The 19,448-nt window shown below is 40.7% G+C and overlaps 1 protein-coding gene across 3 annotated transcripts in view; it reads right to left on the bottom strand.

Annotated features, from left to right (window-relative positions):
• Positions 1 to 19,448, bottom strand: part of FRY (FRY microtubule binding protein) — a 320,853-nt gene that overhangs the window by 16,521 nt on the left and 284,884 nt on the right. For all 3 annotated transcript variants that reach the window (XM_084635515.1, XM_084635516.1, XM_084635517.1), the window contains exons 54-56: positions 16,062 to 16,228; positions 10,781 to 10,970; positions 1,508 to 1,657 (exon numbers count right to left, since the gene is read on the bottom strand). In XM_084635515.1, the coding sequence (XP_084491641.1) occupies positions 1,508 to 1,657; positions 10,781 to 10,970; positions 16,062 to 16,228 (507 nt within the window). The remainder of the gene's footprint in view (positions 1 to 1,507; positions 1,658 to 10,780; positions 10,971 to 16,061; positions 16,229 to 19,448) is intronic.

Raw genomic sequence — 19,448 nt, 5'->3', positions numbered from 1 at the left:
AACCTCCCTAGGCAATTTCTTCCAGTGCTTAACCACCCTGACAGTTTAGGAAAAACTTCCTAATGTCCAACATAAACCACCCTTGCTGCAATTTAAGCCCATTACTTCTTGACCTATCCGCAGAGGTTAAGGAGAACAATTTTTCTCCCTCCTCCTTGTAACAACCTTTATAAGTGTACTCTCAATGCCATTATCTAAATCATTGATCAGTGGTTCTCAAACTTTTGTACTGGTGACCCCTTTCCCATAGCAAGCCTCTGAGTGCGACCCCCGCTTATAAATTAGAAGCACTTTTTAATATATTTAACGCCATTATAAATGCTGGAGGCAAAGTGGGGTTTGGGGTGGAGGCTGACAGCTCGTGACCCTCCATGTAATATCCTCAAGACCCCCTGAGGGGTCCCAACCCCCAGTTTGAGAACCCCTGTAATTGATGAAGATATTGAACAGAACCAGACCCAGAACCGATCCGTGCAGGACCCCACTCGTTATGCCATTCCAGCATGACTGTGAACCACTGAGAACTACTCTCTGGGAATGATTTTCCAACCAGTTATGAACTCACCTTATAGTAGCTCCATCTAGGTTGTATTTCACTAGTTTGTTTATGAGAAGGTCATGCAAGACAGTATCAAAAGCCTTACTAAAGTCGAGATATACCACATCTACTGCTTCCCCCTATCCACAAGGCTTGTTACCCTGTCAAAGAAAGCTATTATGTTGGTTTGACATGATTTGTTCTTGACAAATCCATGCTGACTGTTATTTATCACCTTATTATCTTCTAGGTGTTTGCAGATTGATTGCTTAATTATTAATCACATAAAACTATGGGCAGGGTGGGGAACTTTTGTGTGGGGAGAATAGGGAGCACATGCAAAGACCCTGGCATGTGGGGAGAAATGGGGATTCTAGTATGGGCAGAAGGAGGAAAAGGGGTGTATGGGGGAGAGTGGTGTACCCTGAGATGGGAAAAAGGGGGCAATGGGAAAGCATGCAGAGACCCTGGCACAGGGCATGTGCAAGGAGTCCCTGAAAAAGAAGGAATGGGAGAATAGCACCTAGGGAGCTTGAGGGTGGAATGGGAAAATGGAGGAATACAAGTAGCCTTCTGGTGTGTGCAATTCTTTGGACCCACAAAAGCAAAGAAGTGTATGACCCCCTAGTTGTTACTATTATTACTAATCCAAAACATAATGCAAACTGAATATGTGGATTTGGGTTTCACCAAAGTGTGAACTAGCAAGATTCTGCTCTACAATGTCTTCAAACTACAAACTCGCATCCTTATTATAAGCGCAATTTTGACTGAAGAAAACAAAATCACTTCTAACAAAAGAAGCTGGATGTTTCCAGTATTCTCCAATAAGGCTGTGCAAATAGTTTGGGTAGAAATCTAAGCCTGCCAACCCAAGAATATTCTGAGTGAGGTTTTTGCCACCCTAGCCTCCTTTACACGACACATGCTGGACATGTTAGTCATTATCCTCTACAGGAATATACTCACTGTTTCAGCATCTACGAAAAGAGTGGGGCATTCTGAACAGGAAGTTAGCATCTGAGAAGAGCTCACAAACTTTGAGCCTATTCCTCGTAGGTTGTCGCCAAGGTAACTGGCAGCATCACAAGTTAGGAAGCAGAACCTTTTCTGAATATTCTGTGAAACAAAATAGTTCTTATCACATTCATTGCTCAAGTACAAACATCTTTCCTTTGCAAACACAATTGCATACATTCCTTTTTCATAGAATAACAGCAAGTGCGAAAGAAACCATCCCCATGGGAGGAAGTGAATGTTTGCACAAGGATATTGAATAACAATTACTATTACACTGGACACAGTGCTCAGAAGTTTTTCCAGATAGGCAGCTGTGGAACTGGCCAGAGAATTCACATTTAGCAATGGAATTACAAACTGCTGCTGAAGTACCATGTTCTTGCTTGTGAGGATGATTCATTCTTTATAAACTACGTACCCTCATGTAGCTTTTTCTTGTTCCTGCTGATCATCAGTGTTGATCAACACACGAATTCTCTGCCCATTCTGGATACTGTTTTGTTAGTACCCAATATCAAGAGGCCAATCAAACAATGTAGCAACAAGCCTAATATCAAACAGCAGCACAGAAACTCATGAAAGAGGTTTCTCTCCTTTTGTTTTCCACTCTTCAGAGAAACCTCCTTGCTTGAACACCTCTGCTGCTTGGGAAGGCTCCAACAATATAAAGTTGCATCTGGAAACTATTGTTCACACAGATTTTTGATATCTGAGTAGGTACAGCACCTAAAAGAGTACATAGTCTTGGTCTTCAAGGAGCATACTGCTCCTGTAACTTCTTTTAAATGACTTCCATTTAATAAATAATAGTAATAAAAAGACAGTTTAAGCCTTTCAAGAATTGAAACAATTATGCAAATATTACTGCCACAATATACCTCTGAGACCAAAAGCTCAGTAGGATTGACATTTTAAAAAAGCCAAGAGACACTGTACAGATAATTAGACCACCTACGTTGCACTAGATAGGAAAAGCAATTTTAAAAGGGATTTATAAACCCTCATGCCTTGAGGCACAAATCAACCATGGTCCGGGAGAAATCTACCCTATGGACAAATTTAATCCATAACTGTCCATTCCTGACTGTTCCTCTAAAACACCTTTGATTGATTTCCTTTTATTTTTATTTAAAAAATAAAAAATGTTGAAAAATATCTGAAAACTAAGTGAAACATTTTGATTTTGTAGAAATTAAACATTTTATTTGACCCAATATAATTTTTTTCATGATCTTTTGGAAATACCAGAGAACTTGAAAAATCCACTATTCACTCAGCTCTAATCTTGGTGTCTCCATCCCTTGGTTCACAGCAGTTGTCCAGGCTCTAAAGTAATACATGGATGTAAAGGGTAGAGACAGTATAAAAAAATAAATTATTTTGCATGAGTGGACATGGGAATGGGCGGCCATTTAAAGAAGTTTTTCTAAATAGTGAAGTAGCAAGTGCAGATTAATTCTTTATATTAAGCAGCATTTCTTAAAATTTGTTGAGTTTAGGAGGCCAAAGCAAAGTGTGTAAAAATCTTAAAGTAAAGACAGTGTGACTGAAACATAGAAGACTTGATCTTGCAAGCAGAACCAAGCGTAGTGCTTACTACTGGGAGAAGTCCCATTGAAGTCAAACACTAAACTCTATATATGTCACATTTAGAAACAATCCTTTTGGGCTAATTAAGTATCACTTGCTGGCTTGCTCAGATTCACACCCTGAATGTACTATAATTTCTCATTCCTCTTACTTGATTTGAATAGTTTTTAGAGTAAAAAAAAGTAGGCAATTCTGAATTCAGTCTACGTGGGCTAATTACAAGATAAGGGCAAATTAGAAGGAAAGTATGAAGCGCCTACTAACTAAATACTGTTCTAGTAGTAAAGTGTTAGAGATAATGGGGCTACTTAGTATACAGTATTTGCATAATTAGCCAATATTATACTACAAAAAATGAACTTAATTGGTTACCAGAACTCTTAAATTAACATACCCTTTCATTTATTTTAGGTAATATTGCAGAGAATGTTGAAATTTCAGCTGCGAACAGGCTGGCTTTTTAGTTCACAGTTAATAGTATGTAATTACATGGCCATCAGTCATGCAATAAGTGGGCTCAGCTCCCTCCTGCTGACTTCAGTCACTGGGATTTGCACCAACTTAGCCCAGACCTGAATCAGATCCTATGTTTCATGTAAACAGAGGCTTTTGGGAACAGTATTGTTAATCAGCATTGGGTTTACTAATCGTACATGAAAAGAGTAGTGAGAAGTGCATGTCAATAACATCCATGAACATTTTATATGAACATAAAAATAGTACAATTTTCTCAGGATTTTTTACTCCTTCATCTGATATTCTCCTCCTCCAGCTGGAAAGAGCATTTTCAGCAGTATATTTATTAATCAGTAAAGGCCTCAATTATAGAAGCTAACTGTTGGCCTTTGATTCCAATCATCACTGAATTAGATGGCCTACTGGAGGAATTAACTTAAACATAAAGAAGCAACAGCAGAGCAGGGACCCATGAAGATTACCTGGCTCCAGAGACATCCCATCAGTTTACCGAGGAAGTACTTTAATAATTTCAGAAATCTTAAACAAGTCTGTTGTGTTGTGGGCAAACACCTAATATACAAACAGTTTGAGGCAGTCCCAATTCTAGATGCCTTGAAAATTGCATGTCTTTCGCTAAACACAGTATTAGATTGCAGGCTGCTCCAAACAAGATTTTGTTGCACAATCAACTATGTTGGGAGTATTTCACATTGCAAACTTAGCACATTTTGGAGTTGTTTGTGAAACTTCCCATTGGCCTGGGTCAACAGTCTTATATTATGAAGTTAGCAGATACGTGGCAAAATTCCGTGGTGCAAAAACAATCAATTTCTGGACAAGTCAGGAACTAGATGATAAAAGCTTAGGGAAGTTGGTGTTCCTGTGCTTTCACCTCAAAGAATAGAATACTGCCATTTCATGGGGTTAAAGATACTCCTAGCTTGCAGTGCTAGCTTGAAGATGCTAGTTTCCTCCCAAAACAAAAAGACAGATAGACTCAAGTTACTAGGTCCTCTGGCCAAGGAAATAAATGAGTTGCAGCGAATGCACAAGACTGACCAAAATAATGAAAACCTCCTACATTCTCTAATCAATGCCAAATATAAATATAATGAATGCTTATCTAGCCACGTCAAATTTACACTCAACAGGGTCAAACAAAGATATTATGAATGAGGAGATAAAGCAGATAACTACTTGTCGGAAGACTCACAATGGAACTATCAACAATATTTGTTCCTTATTACAAGAAAATGATAGTGCCATCCTTGAAGCAATAGATGTAAATAACAATTTAAGCAATTCTATCAAACTTTATATAAATCAGAAAACCAGTGTGGCTCTAATAAATTTAATCATTTTGTTGAAGGCCTACCTTTTAATAACCTTACTTCAGAACACGTGCTCTTTATGGACAAAGCTTTCACAACACAAGAGATCAAACAGGCTATAAAAAAATATGAATTCCAGCAAGGCCCCAGTGATAGATGGCTTAACTGGCAGATTTCTACAAAACGTTTTGTAATCAGCTATCTTCTAGTCTTTCAAAGGTCTTCACTGAAACATTCCAAAAAAGGAACCATATCTCACGACATTAGAACTGCTTTAATTACTTACATATTAAAGAACAAAGATGGTCGCAACTGTGGCGACTTCTGCCCCATATAAACACAAACTGCAAAATAATTGCAAAAATTTTAGTGACACAACTGGACACCATCATCCCATCAATTATACACGCAGATCAGGTAGGTTTCATTAAAGGAAGATGGATTTTTCTTGTATTATCAGCAGCCATTCATCCAGCAAACTCTGATGTCAGATGTTCCCTCCATAGCTTTGTCTCTAGATTCAGAGAAGGCCTTGGAAAGAGTTGAATGGCCTTATCTAATGGCTGACCTAAAAATTTTTGGATTTGGACCAATATTCCTGAACTTGGTCAGTGCATCATCATACAACTCTACCCTTGCTTCACTATCAACTAATGGAATTACTTCTCCCACATTTCAACTAGAAAGACACACATAACAGGGCTGTCCCATCACCCTTCCTTTTTAATCTCTCTCTTGAATCACTGGCAATGCACATATCTCAGAACTCAGCCACTGAAGGTGTGACTATAAAAAGGAAAGAATACAAAATCAGTTTATATGCTAATGACATTTTTTGTACTATTGAACGATCCATCCTCATCATTCCTGTTTCTGTTGAATGTAGTTGACATTTTTGGAGAGATCTCTGGTTTTCACATTAGCTCGAATAAATCAGAAGCAATGGATATATTCAGAAGACCAGATCCTTCTCAGTTTCAGCATTTTCCATTTCAAATATGCAAGGAAATAACTTAATTAGGTGTTAAGATATATCCTAAGCTTCCAAAAATTGTTTCTATAAATATGGACTATATATTAAAAGAAATTTCTAAGGATCTAGAGAGGTGGCATCTCCTCCTTCTTTCTTTACTGGGGAGAACAGAAATAGCCAAAATTAACATCTGCTCAAGATTGACTTATATTATTAGTCAATTGCCTTTCAAGTCTCTCTTTCACTCTTTGCTCGAATAAATACGCTTATGGTGCAATTTACATGGGATATAAAACAGCCTCACTTGTCACAACAGACTCCTGAAAAATCCTGGACAACTGGAGGTTACATGGGGTTGCCAGATTTGTATTGATATTATCCAGCATTCCAATTGTGTCTTATTGTAAGGTGGTTCTACTCTAGTGGCTCTGTATACACATCGGCCTGGTCTGAGATTGAAAAAAGTTCAGGTATACCATTCAGTTCCTGCTTTACTTTTATATATCTTAAGAGGCTAGCCATACCCTTAAGGAAAAATCCATTCTTTGTATCTACATGGAGCATCCTGCAACATGTTAAGATGATTAAAGCATCCAATCTTACTAATTCTCCTCTCATACCACTAGGCAATAACCCACTTCTCAGTATCAAGGCCAACTCCATGTTTAAGACAATTTGGATAGAAAAAAAGAACTAACAAAAATTAAAAAGACCTCATACAAAATGATAGACTGGCTTCCTTTGACTACATGTGTAACAAATATCAGCTATCACTGTTTCTGCAGCTCTGCTCAAGAATTCATGCACGGATGGGGACAACTGGTCCATTTCAACTCTCTCACCTCTAGAAGAACATGTTAAGAAATATGGAACCAAAAGTCACTTTGTAAGAATTACTGATATGTGGTTTAAGGCTTTGCAGTAACCTCTCAGTCTCAAAAAGAAAAGGAGTACTTGTGGCACCTTAGAAACTAACAAATTTATTGAGCATAAGCTTTCATGAGCTACAGCTCACTTCATCGGATGCATGCAGTGGAAAATACAGTGGGGTGATTTTATATACACAGAAAACATGAAACAATGGGTGTTACCATACACACTATAACGAGAGTGATCAGGTAAGGTGACCTATTACCAGCAGGAGAGAAAAAAAAGCTTTTGTAGTGATAATCAAGGTGGGCCGTTTCCAGCAGTTGACAAGAACGTGTGAGGAACAGTAGGGGGGTGGGAAATAAACATGGGGAAATAGTTTTACTTTGTGTTATGACACATCCACTCCCTGTCTTTATTCAAGCCTAAGTTAATGGTGTCCAGTTTGCAAATTAATTCCGATTCATCAGTCTCTCGTTGGAGTCTGTTTTCGAAATTTTTTTGTTGAAGAATTGCGACTTTTAGGTCTGTAATCGAGTGACCAGAGAGATTGAAGTGTTCTCCGACTGGTTTTTGAATGTTATAATTCTTGACGTCTGATTTGCGTCCATTTATTCTTTTATGTAGAGACTGTCCGGTTTGGCCAATGTACATGGCAGAGGGGCATTGCTGGCACATGATGGTATATATCACATTGGTAGATGTGCAGGTTAACGAGCCTCTGATAGTGTGGCTGATGTGATTAGGCCCTATGATGGTGTCCCCTGAATAGATATGTGGACACAGTTGGCAACGGGCTTTGTTGCAAGGATAAGTTCCTGGGTTAGTGTTTTTGTTGTGTGGTGTGTGGTTGCTGGTGAGTATTTGCTTCAGGTTGGGGGGCTGTCTGTAGGCAAGGACTGGCTGTCTCCCAAGTCTTGTGAGAGTGATGGGTCGTCCTTCAGGGTAGGTTGTAGATCCTTGATGATGCACTGGAGAGGTTTTAGTTGGGGGCTGAAGGTGACGGTTAGTAGCATTCTGTTATTTCCTTTGTTGGGCCTGTCCTGTATTAGGTAACTTCTGGGTACTCTTCTAGTTCTGTCAATCTGTTTCTTCACTTCAGCGGATGGGTACTGTAGTTGTAAGACCACTTGATAGAGATCTTGTAGGTGTTTGTCTCTGTCTGAGGGGTTGGAGCAAATGCAGTTGTATCGCAAAGCTTGGCTGTAGACAATGGATCGTGTGGTGTGGTCAGGGTGAAAGCTGGAGGCATGTAGGTAGGAATAGCCGTCAGTAGGTTTCCGGTATAGGATGGTGTTTATGTGACCATCATTTATTAGCACTGTAGTGTCCAGGAAGTGGATCTCTTGTGTGGACTGGTCCAGGCTGAGGTTGATGGTGGGATGGAAATTGTTGAAATCATGGTGGAATTCCTCAAGGGCTTCTTTTCTATGGGTCCGGATGATGAAGATGTCATCAATGTAGCGCAAGTAGAGTAGGAGCATTAGGGGACGAGAGCCGAGGAAGCGTTGTTCTAAGTCAGCCATAAAAATGTTGGCATACTGTGGGACCATGCGGGTACCCATAGCAGTGCCGCTGATTTGAAGGTATACATTGTCCCCAAATGTAAAATAGTTATGGGTAAGGACAAAGTCACAAAGTTCAGCCACCAGGTTAGCCATGACATTATCGGGGATAGTGTTCTTGATGGCTTGTAGTCCATCTTTGTGTGGAATGTTGCTGTAGAGGGCTTCTACATCCATAGTGGCCAGGATGGTGGTATCAGAAAGATCACCGATGGATTGTAGTTTCCTATCTGTCAGAGGCTCGTTCACCTGCACATCCATCAATGTGATATATGCCATCATGTGCCAGCAATGCCCATCTGCCATGTACATTGGTCAAACTGGACAGTCTCTACGTAAAAGAATAAATGGACACAAATCAGATGTCAAGAATTATAACATTCATAAACCAGACGGAGAACACTTCAATCCCTCTGGTCACGCGATTACAGACATGAAAGTTGCGATATTACAAGAAAAATACTTCAAAACCAGACTCCAGCAAGAGACTGTTGAATTGGAATTCATTTGCAAATTGGATACAATTAACTTAGGCTTGAATAGAGACTGGGAGTGGCTAAGTCATTATGCAAGGTAACCTATTTCCCCTTGTTTTTTCCTACCCCCACCCCCCCAGACGTTCTTGTTAAACCCTGGATCTGTGCTGGAAATGGCCCACCTTAATTATCATACACATTGTAAGGAGAGTGATCAGTTTAGATAAGCTATTACCAACAGGAGAGTGGGTTTGTGGTGGGGGGGCGGGGGGGAGAAAACCTGGATTTGTGCTGGAAATGGCCCAACTTGATCATCATACACATTGTAAGGAGAGTGATCACTTTAGATAAGCTATTACCAGCAGGAGAGTGGGGTGGGGGGAGGTATTTTTTCATACTTTGTGTGTATAAAAAGATCTTCTACACTTTCCACAGTATACATCTGATGAAGTGAGCTGTAGCTCACGAAAGCTTATGCACAAATAAATTGGTTAGTCTCTAAGGTGCCACAAGTACTCCTTTTCTAATTGTGAAATAGTTATGGGTGAGGACAAAGTCACCAAGTTCAGCCACCAGGTTTGCCGTGACATTATTGGGGATACTGTTCCTGACAGCTTGTAGTCCATCTTTGTGTGGAATGTTGGTGTAGAGGGCTTCTACATCCATAGTGGCCAGGATGGTGTTTTCTGGAAGATCATCAATGGATTGTAGTTTCCTCAGGAAGTCAGTGGTGTCTCAAAGATAGCTAGGAGTGCTGGTAGCGTAGGGCCTGAGGAGAGAGCCTACATAGCCAGACAATGCTGCTGTCAGGGTGCCAAATGCCTGAGATGATGGGGCTTCCAGGATTTCCAGGTTTATGGATCTTGGGTAGCAGATAGAATACCCCTGGTCAGGGTTCTAGGGGTGTGTCTATGCAGATTTGTTCTTGTGCTTTTTCAGGGAGTTTCTTGAGCAGATGGTGTAGTTTCTTTTGGTAACCCTCAGTGGGATCAGAGGGTAATGGCCTGTAGAATGTGGTGTTAGAGAGCTGCCTAGCAGCCTCTCGTTCATATTCCGACCTATTCATGATGATGACAGCACCTCCTTTGTCAGCCTTTTTGATTATGATGTCAGAATTGTTCCTGAGGCTGTTCTACAGAACACAATGCCATCCATCTCAGGCATTGGCACCCTGACAGCAGGATTGTCTGGCTATGTAGACTCTCTCCACAGGCTCTACGCTACCAGCACTCCTAGCTATCTTTGTAGCAAAATAATAAATGGATACAAAATCAGATGTCAAGAATTAGAACATTCAAAAACCAGTAGGAGAACATTTCAACCTCCCTGGACACTCAATTACAGACCTAAAAGTCACAATTATTCAACAAAAAAAACTTCGAAAACAGACTCCAATGAGAAACTGCAGAACTGGAATTAATTTGCAAACTGTACACCATTAAATTAGGCTTGAATAAAGACTGGGAGTGGATGAGTCATTACACAAACTGAAAACTATTTCCCCATGCTAATTTTCCCCCTATGGTTACTCATACCTTCTTGTCAACTGTTTGAAATGGGCCATCCTGATTATCACTACAAAAGTTTTTTTTCTCCTGCTGGGCTTAATAGCCCACCTTAATCGATTAGTCTCGTTAGAGTTGGTATGGCAACCACCATTTTTTCATGTTCTCTGTATATATACATATCTTCCTACTGTATTTTCCACTGCATGCATCTGATGAAGTGGGCTTTAGCCCACAAAAGCTTATGCTCAAATAAATTTGTTAGTCTCCAAGGTGCCACAAGTACTCCTTGTTCTTTTTGCTGATACAGACTAACACAGCTACCACTCTGAAACCTGACAACATAATAAGTAATTCATTACTACTACTATTTAAGAATGTATGGAGGGGCGTGTGTGTGTCTATGTGCTCACCTAAAGGTATTGTTTTAGAGTTCCAGATCTATTCTCTTACCTTAAACAGAGAGGAGAACACATGAAATGTATAAACTGCGCAGGACCCATCAGAATCGCACATGAGCTGGTTGATATGACTACGCCAGGCTTCTTCTGCATCATCACAGGCAGTGGGCTGAAATGCAGCAAGGATGGCAGAAAAGAACGGTGAAGGAGGAGGGGAGGCATTTCTGTCACCTTCACCAAAACTAGAGGAGAAGAGAAAAATAAACCATCTCACTCTATAATGCAAATACATCCAAAAGATGCTGTAGATAAGATGCTTATTGTCTTAGCATGCTGCAATAAATTGATGTAATCTAAATACCACTACATACCACTACATACTAAATACCACTATCTTCCTATCGTAACTAGAATCTTGGTAATTACTGCTTGAGACTGGCGAGATGTGAGAGTATAACTCAATACCTCTAAATCAGAATGCCCACCCATAATTGTAAAACATATTTTTAAGGGAAAAAAGTTAAGTATTTTTCAATTATTAATTTTTATTTACTTTAATTTTAACTTTCTTTTTCTTTTTGTGTATTGAATACATTCAAAAGGTTGAGCTTAAGCATCTGCAATACACACTACTGGTATAAGAAAATGTTGTCTTAGTAACATATGCACAATTATCTACAATATATTAAAGCTGGTCTCTCTATATAATTAAGGTTACAAAATCCTTATTTTCAGTTGCACAGAACTTTCTGAAATTATCACCTACTGGGCTGATATTTTCCATACTTGGTTTCTGCTCAAAAGTTAACATTTTGGAAAGTTTGATCAAATATTGTATAGCTGTTTTTGAGTAGCAGGAGAGTAAAAATAAACATACTTTCCTCATTGTTCTCCCCCTTGCCCCACCCTCCACAAATATGTTCTGAGTAGCTTTAGGGTTCATAAGGTTGGAGGAAGAAAGTGAGAATTTGGCAGAGAAATAGACCCAATTGAGGAGAAGGACCTTTTGCTTTCAGGGGAAATTGGTTTTGACATAACTTGAGTATGACCCATGGAAAACTGCACTTTGTACATGTGTAGTAAGTTTTGAAAGGGTTTTCCTGCTGTGTCAGGTGGAGGGTGGAGATGCATTGTCCCAAGGGGAGCTCTCAGAAGAATTCTATCTCAGGGAGGAAGAATTCTTCCTGGAACAACATGGTGCAATAGGGGAATGAGCTACCCCTACTTTAGGAGGTGCTAAAATACTGTCTCCTGGACATTCCCCCTGGGGAATGGTGCATGTACATGGAGAAAACAGTCCCTGTGCTCTCCTGAAAGCCTGACTGCTCTGAGAAATCTAGCTATCTGGGGATTCTGTGCCAAAAAGCCAGAGGATCCTGCAATTAGAACTCTACTAATGGCTAATACTTAGTGTACTATGCTGCTGGGCTGACGATCTTTATTCACACTTTTTAACTAATCCTAGACTTTCTTCAAGATTTCAAGGATCTCTTGAATTAGCATTGCTCTCTTGGCACCAAAGGTTGAACTTGGTCCAGATGGAAGAATAGACTTTTATTGTGGAAACTCTCCTGGACGCAAATAAAATCCTGATCAACTTGGAAGATAGGCCTAGTATGGTTTATGCTTTCCTTCCAGCAACAGTGCAGGCCGACAATTGAAGATGGTCTGGTTGGAGAAAAGGGCCTTGGAAAAGAATGTCCAGTCTGGGTGGCAGCTGTCATGTTGATTCCAGTTTCAGCTCTATCAGATTGCAGAATCTCCTTAGCCAGTTCGGAGCTATTACAATCATCTTCACTTATTCACCATTTTATCTTTTGGATTACTTTCCCTACCAGGAAAGGGCGGGAATGCATATAGCAGGCCTTGTGGCCACCTGAGTGACCCCTGTGCATGATACCAGGAGGTTCAGTAGATGGAAGCACTGAGCTATGGTTCATTTGGTGCACTTGTGCGGACAGAGATGAGTTCCTGGATCTTCTGGAACCTGCTGAGTGATTGGTAGATCTTTGCCACTGAGCTGTCTCTGTCCACTCCCAGGTGGGTATCCTTACCGATGGGATCAAGGAACTTTTCTTGATGTCTGTTACAAAGTTGTGGGCTTGCAGGAGGTCCAGAGTTTGCATCACATGCTGTAGGTTGGGTCAGATTTCTCATTAGAATATCATCCAGACAGGGGTATAGATGAGTCCCTTGTGACATGAGCCTGGCTCTGACCACCAGCATCTTCGTAAAGACCTTTAGGGATGATGAGAGACTGAATGGGAGGGTTAGTTACTGGTATTGCTTTGTGCCATAAGCAAATCTCAGAATTCTGTGGTGGCACAGGTGGATGGGGATACGAAGTCATTTGTCCACCAGATCTACGAAGTTGGGAAATCCCCATGACACGGGGATGTCACCACAGAAACTAGGGTCTCCATCAGGAATTTTGTTTTTGTCATCCATTTGTTGAGCCTTTTGATATTTAGAATGGCTCTGACTCCTCCAGTATGCTTCTGAACAATGAAGAAGCCTGTAGAGTATGAACTCTATGCTTCTGAACGATGAAGAGTAGAACCCTAAGAACTTTTCTTTTGAGGGAGCAACTTCCATAGCTCCTACATCTAGGAGATGGGAGATTTAGTTATGGATCAATTTGTGCTTGATGGGAATGGTGGAGATGGGGAGGTGGGAGGGAGGAGCTCATAGCTCAAGCGAATATCCCTGACTTACTGTCTCTTTTACCACTTATCTGTGGTTGATACAAACCATTCTTCTGAGAAGTAGGAAATTCTGCCTCCTAGATTCTGTTCTGGGCTGAGGCATATCTGCTTATTGTTAGGATGGGCTTTTGAGGGTTGCAGGCCAACCTCTGGGCTTTCTGCTTGAACTCTGGCACCAGGACTTTCCCTTGGTGTATCTGCTATGCTTCCTCTGGTACTTCAGTGAGGGAGAAGAATGAAAGGAGAGCCTCTATCTGAAGGCATGTTTGTATTCCCTCCTGAAGGTACTCAATGGAGAAGGGAGGGACTGCTTATATTTCAGAGGGACTGCTTATATTTTCTGTCACAGTCTTATCTAATTTTTCTCCAAAGAGGAGAGATCCTATGAACTTGGAGGGACACAAGACTTGCTCAGAGTGTCTACCTTCCAAGGATGGAGCCAGACATGTTGCCTGGCCACTGAGCTGGATGCCACAGTCTTGGCTGAAAACCTCATTGCATCCATTGAAACATCAGCCACAAATGCTGTTGCCAGGGTGATTTTCTTGAGAAGAGAGCAGAAGTTGGGATGATCCCTGACCTTCAGGGCCCTGAGGTCTTCCACCCAGGACTGTGAAGCTCTTGCAAACCATGTGGATATGAGAGATGCTCTGAGAGGGGCTGAGGATGCCTTGAAGTCTCTTTTAAAGAGTGGTCTCCACTTTCCTATCTGTGGGGTCCTTAGGAAAGAATTGCCCTTCAGCCAGAATAAACATATCTCCTGCTAAGGATGCTACTGCAGCATCCAACTCTGGAACCTCAGCTACACAATTTTTTGGCTCCTATAGCTTGTAAAATCCTTATTGTAAAATATAAGACCATATCTATTAATGTGCTTGTCGTGTCGGGTTTTCCTCACTCTTTAATCGCATCCTCAAAGGCGAAGTGCAGGGGAATTGTAGCCTTGAGGGAGGATTCTGAAGGGAAGTATTTACTTTGGGTTGTCCTCAGGAGCCTCTTCAGGTTGGATCTGTGGTAGACACAATCTTTTTGCATATGGCCTCAGACTTCTTGGGAGAAAATTTTTTGTTGTTGCATTTTCCCCAAATCGTGCTCACATTCAGAGCCTGGAAACGCTCATTCCTTGGCAGAGGAGGAGGAGGCTGAGTGTCTTCTGGATTTTTTGTACTTTTTCTTTCCCCTTTTGTTCTTTTCTTGACTTTTTGACTTATTGGCACACTTTGTGGGCCTGGCTACCCAGGGATGGCCAGAACGCAGTCTCTTGCAGCTTGCCTTACACAGAGCCCAAAGCTTTCTAGAGTTTTCTATCAGAGTCTTCCCGGTCAGAGTCCCACTCCCACTGGGTCGGAGATGGGGGTCCCATTACTGGAGTTCCCTGATCTGGACCGGGAGGGTGAGAGGCTATTTATGAGTCCGGCATCTCTCTCCAAGGAATCTAAGACCTAGGTCAGGACTTGTGGGGTAGGGTTCTTATCTTATCGTTCCTGTTTACCCCTGGACTTACCCCTTGGGCAGGATGGATAAAGTCCTCCTTCTCCTTAGAGCCTCTGTCTGTTCTGCTCCGTCTCTCCTGGCTGGGTTCTTTCATGATGAAGTCATAGCTTCTTGGGTGCTAAGGAACCCAACTGGCCTGCCCAACTCAGTACCCTGTGCCCTAGCAGAGGTAGGGTCAGCTGATTGGGAACGGGCTGGACAAAATTCGCTTTTTTGCTGAGCCTGAAAGTGCTGCCTTGCTTATAGAGCATCACTTGGATTTTGCCCTGTGCTTGCCTGGCTGCTCTGCCATGCCTGACAGAGGTAGAGGAGCTCAGCAGGGAGCCGCCAGAGTGGAGGCTTCAGGTGGCTGTAACCATCGTGCTTGAAGCAAACAAAACAAAATGCTCGAACTGCTCAAAAAACTGCCAGAACAATAAAGGTGAAAGAAAAGAGATGGGAGTGAAGTGAACTATCACTATCTGCTGCCATGGAGGCAGAGGATCTGGCGGCAAGCGGGAGAAAGGGGCATGGCCAGCACAAGCCACACTGCAGCTTCAAACTGCCACTGGAAGCTGCAGAGAGAGAAGAGCAGCCCAAGTGTAGCAGAACTGTGGGAGACATGGCTCAGAAAGGCTGCAGTGTGTATGTACCAGAACCTCAAGTTGTTCCAATGTATGCTGAGGGACGATCCCTGCGCACAGCACTCACAGGATTGGAGGAATGAAAAGGTGAGAGTTATGACATCCTTGCACCCCCTACCGCCTGAGACACAAGGGGTGAGATTTCATGGATGATCTGACTCTTGAATGTTAATCATACAAGCCATATGTTTTTGGGTTTTTTTTTGGTGAAATGTACTGTGCACATGATCAATGTAACTGTACAGATGGATGCACAAATCTTATACAATTTCTGCTATGAGGAATGTCTTGCCCTGTTTTTCAAGTGTTGATAAATTTGGTTGAGAAGACACATATTTTTCGGAGTTGTCCTCTCCACAGTCCTCAATTCCAATGAGTTTTATTCCAGTTGCGGCCAACATAGCAAGTGGGGATATATTCTTTATAAGGACATATTAAGAAATTAATTACATGGCTACATCTTTAGTATGTGTTGTGGAAGAACTTTATACCCTACCAAGTATACCAGTACCTGGCAAGAGCAAACTGCTCCAACAATCTGTCCCCTTTTTCTTCAGTCTCTGTCATATCCAGGCTAAGGCTATCACTGCATTCAAATGCTGCTGGGAGTTCATTTGTAGACCCAGAAAGGTCATCTTCATGTACTGTTGTATCTTCCTCTTCATGTGCAGCTTCGGCCTGAGAAAGCAAACGACAGCAATAACGTTTTAGAGGAAACAGCAAATTTAAAATGTATCATTTTGACTCATAAGCAGACAAGCTAATATGTAAAAAATGTATATTTAACAATATTTGTTAAGCAAGAGAAATATAAAGTGAAAATGAAAAAGACTAAAATTAAGTTACTCTTGATCAGAAACTATATATTTGTACAATCCATTCCCTTAATCAAGATGTTTTTAAAGAAACTTCATCAACATGTCTTGTGCCTATGTTTACAGAATGACTTTCATTCAGAAGGGCTCCAAAGCACTTTAAAAAGTGAATATAGGGATTGTGCGCCCACCATTTTGGAAATGCAACAGCCTCTTTTTGTACTTTGAAACCTCCTGTGTTCCTTTCCCATCTCTCAGAACACAACTGACTTCCTGAGTGATCCCTATCCCAGATCTAACCTCCTTATATTCCCGAGGCTTTTCTTTCCTGTCCAATTCTTAAACCTGAACAAAGTTCAGCTCAGTCCCAGTTCTCTCTACTTTTTTGTTATTCTGCCAGATATGTCTTTTGCCTCCACTGCTCCCCTTGGAAGGCTATTCCAGAACTTCACTCCTCTGATGGTTAGAAACCTTCGTCTAATTTCAGGTCTAAACTTCCTGATGGCCAGTTTATATCCATTTGTTCTTGTGTCCACATTGGTACTGAGCTTAAATAATTCCTCTCTCTCCCTGGTATTTATCCCTCTGATATATTTATAGGGAGCAATCATATCTCCCCTCAGCCTTCTTTTGGTTAGGCTAAACAAGCCAAGCTCATGGAGTCTCCTTTCATAAGACAGATTTTCCATTCCTCGGATCATCCTACTAGTCCTTCTCTGTATCTGTTCCAGTTTGAATTCATCCTCCTTAAACATGGGAGACTAGAACTGCACACAATATTCTGGATGAGGTCTCACCAGTGCCTTGTATAACAGTACTAACATCTCCTTATCTCTACTGGAAATACCTTGCCTGATGCATCTCAAGACTGCATTAGCTTTTTTCATGGCCATATCACATTGGCGGCTCATAATCATCCTGTGATCAACCAATACTCCGAGGTCCTTCTCCTCCTCTGTTACTTCCAAGTGATGCGTCCCCAGTTTATAACAAAAATTCTTATTATTAATCCCTAAATGCATGACCTTACACTTTTCACTATTAAATTTCATCTTATTACTATTACTCCAGTTTACAAGGTCATCCAGATCTTCCTGTATGATATCCCGGTCCCTCTCTGTAGTGGCAATACCTCCCAGCTTCGTATCATCCACAAACTTTATTAGCACACTCCCACTTTTTGTTCCAAGGTCAGTAATAAAACGATTAAATAAGATTGGTCCCAGACCGATCCCTGAGGAACTCCACTAGTAACCTCCTTCCAGCCTGACAGTTCACCTTTGAGTATGACCCATTGTAGTCTCCCCTTTAACCAGTTCCTTATCCACCTTTCAATTTTCATATTGATCCCTATCTTTCCAATTTAGCTAATAATTCCCCATGTGGAACCGTATCAAATGCCTTACTGAAATCAAGGTAAATGAGATCCACTGTGTTTCCTTTGTCTAAAAAAATCTGTCACTCCTTGCATTGTGTCTAAAACTGACATGGTTGCCTGTGAAGTGCCTAGTACAAATTTTGGCACTATATAAAAAGCAACAATTCCTCCTCTGCATTGCTAACCTGCTAGTAGGAAATATAGGAATAAAGAAACCAGGGGGGAGTAGAGCTTTGCTTTTACTAGACTACGTGAAATTATTTAGCTTCAAGTTTAAAGCTTTTGTAATGAAAGACTGGATGAGATAAGCTTTTGAGTCACACACAGCTCTTTTCCAGACATGAGGAAGAGCTCTGTGTGGCTCAACAGCTTTTTTCTCTCACCAACAGAAGTTGGTCCAATAAAAGATACTATCTCACCCACCTTGTCTGTGGAAAGGTCCCTATCAACTTGGGTTATGCATTTCATAAATGTTAAACCTGTTGTGGGACTAACCTAATCTGTGTATCAGTTTTACAAACAGCTCATCATGTGTTTTCATTCTCTACTCCTTTACAGATCGCATGCATTCAACTTTGTACCAAACATGTCAGTATGAGGATAGGGACATTACATGAATTTTCATGATACTGTTTTTTAAATTAGGCATATAAGTAGCATATAACATCCATGAATAGTGGTCTATGAGTTTAATTTACAGATCAATAACTATTAAAAGGACCCTTAAACACTGGTATCAAGCAGGCAGTAATTGTAGCCTGCAACAGAATCTCTTTGACTAGAGCTACTTGAAATAAAATGTTATCAACCCCTGCCCACTCAATAACACACTCTCATTTATTTTCTTGCCTTGCCTCATTCTTTTATTTTCCTGTTATGTGAAAAGTACTCAACTCAGCCACAAAAGCCTGACTGGTAACCCTATTATGTCCTAATTATACAACAAACATATTAGAGTAATCTGAGATTATGTGTATCACCTGTTCTTTCCTTTCCTTTGTATTGTGGGAGGGAGGGAGGAAAGGGTAAGGTTCAGCTGATATACTGTTATGGAAGTATTACCAAAAAGAAAGAGAATTAACCACCCCCTCACCACACACACACACACACATTGATAATCTTTTACCAACCTTTCATAATGACAGAATTGTGTCTGCAGGCATGGTTCACTTCAGACAGCTGTATGGAACAGTGTTTTGCAAATCTAACATAATACTGCAATTAGGCATTTAACATTCTGACAATATGCCAAAAGGCAAGAATTGAATCCAGTGCACACAACTGCACAATAGGTTCCCACATACAAAAAAATCTCACAAATACATGCATACACCCACACTCCCAGTTAGCATATCATCCTATAAAAATCAGCATTAAGAACATTAGGAGTATTTCTCAAGCATTGCAACTTCAGAGACTCATATATTTATCTTGCCATTAGTTAGTGGCATTCATACTATGCAAAATACTTAATTTAAAAAGACCAAAATAGAAAGAGACAAATGTTTAAAAAAAAAAAAAAGAAGTGTCTGGCTCACACAAGAGTGTGTGAAAATATACCTATATATAGATATATATAAAACATACAAACACTCTATACTACTAGGGGAAGAGAAAACATACTTGCCCCTGCATTCAAACCCCTCATTTTAAAAATAAGCTATTTTTAAAAAAAAGTTCATTTAAGGAAAAGTATAATCAGAAA

Source organism: Lepidochelys olivacea (assembly GCF_965140295.1).
Source record: "Lepidochelys olivacea isolate rLepOli2 genome assembly, chromosome: 1".
NCBI classification, from domain to species: domain Eukaryota; kingdom Metazoa; phylum Chordata; order Testudines; family Cheloniidae; genus Lepidochelys; species Lepidochelys olivacea.
The sequence above is the reverse complement of the archived record's forward strand: the minus strand, read 5'-3'. Positions and strand labels throughout refer to the sequence as shown.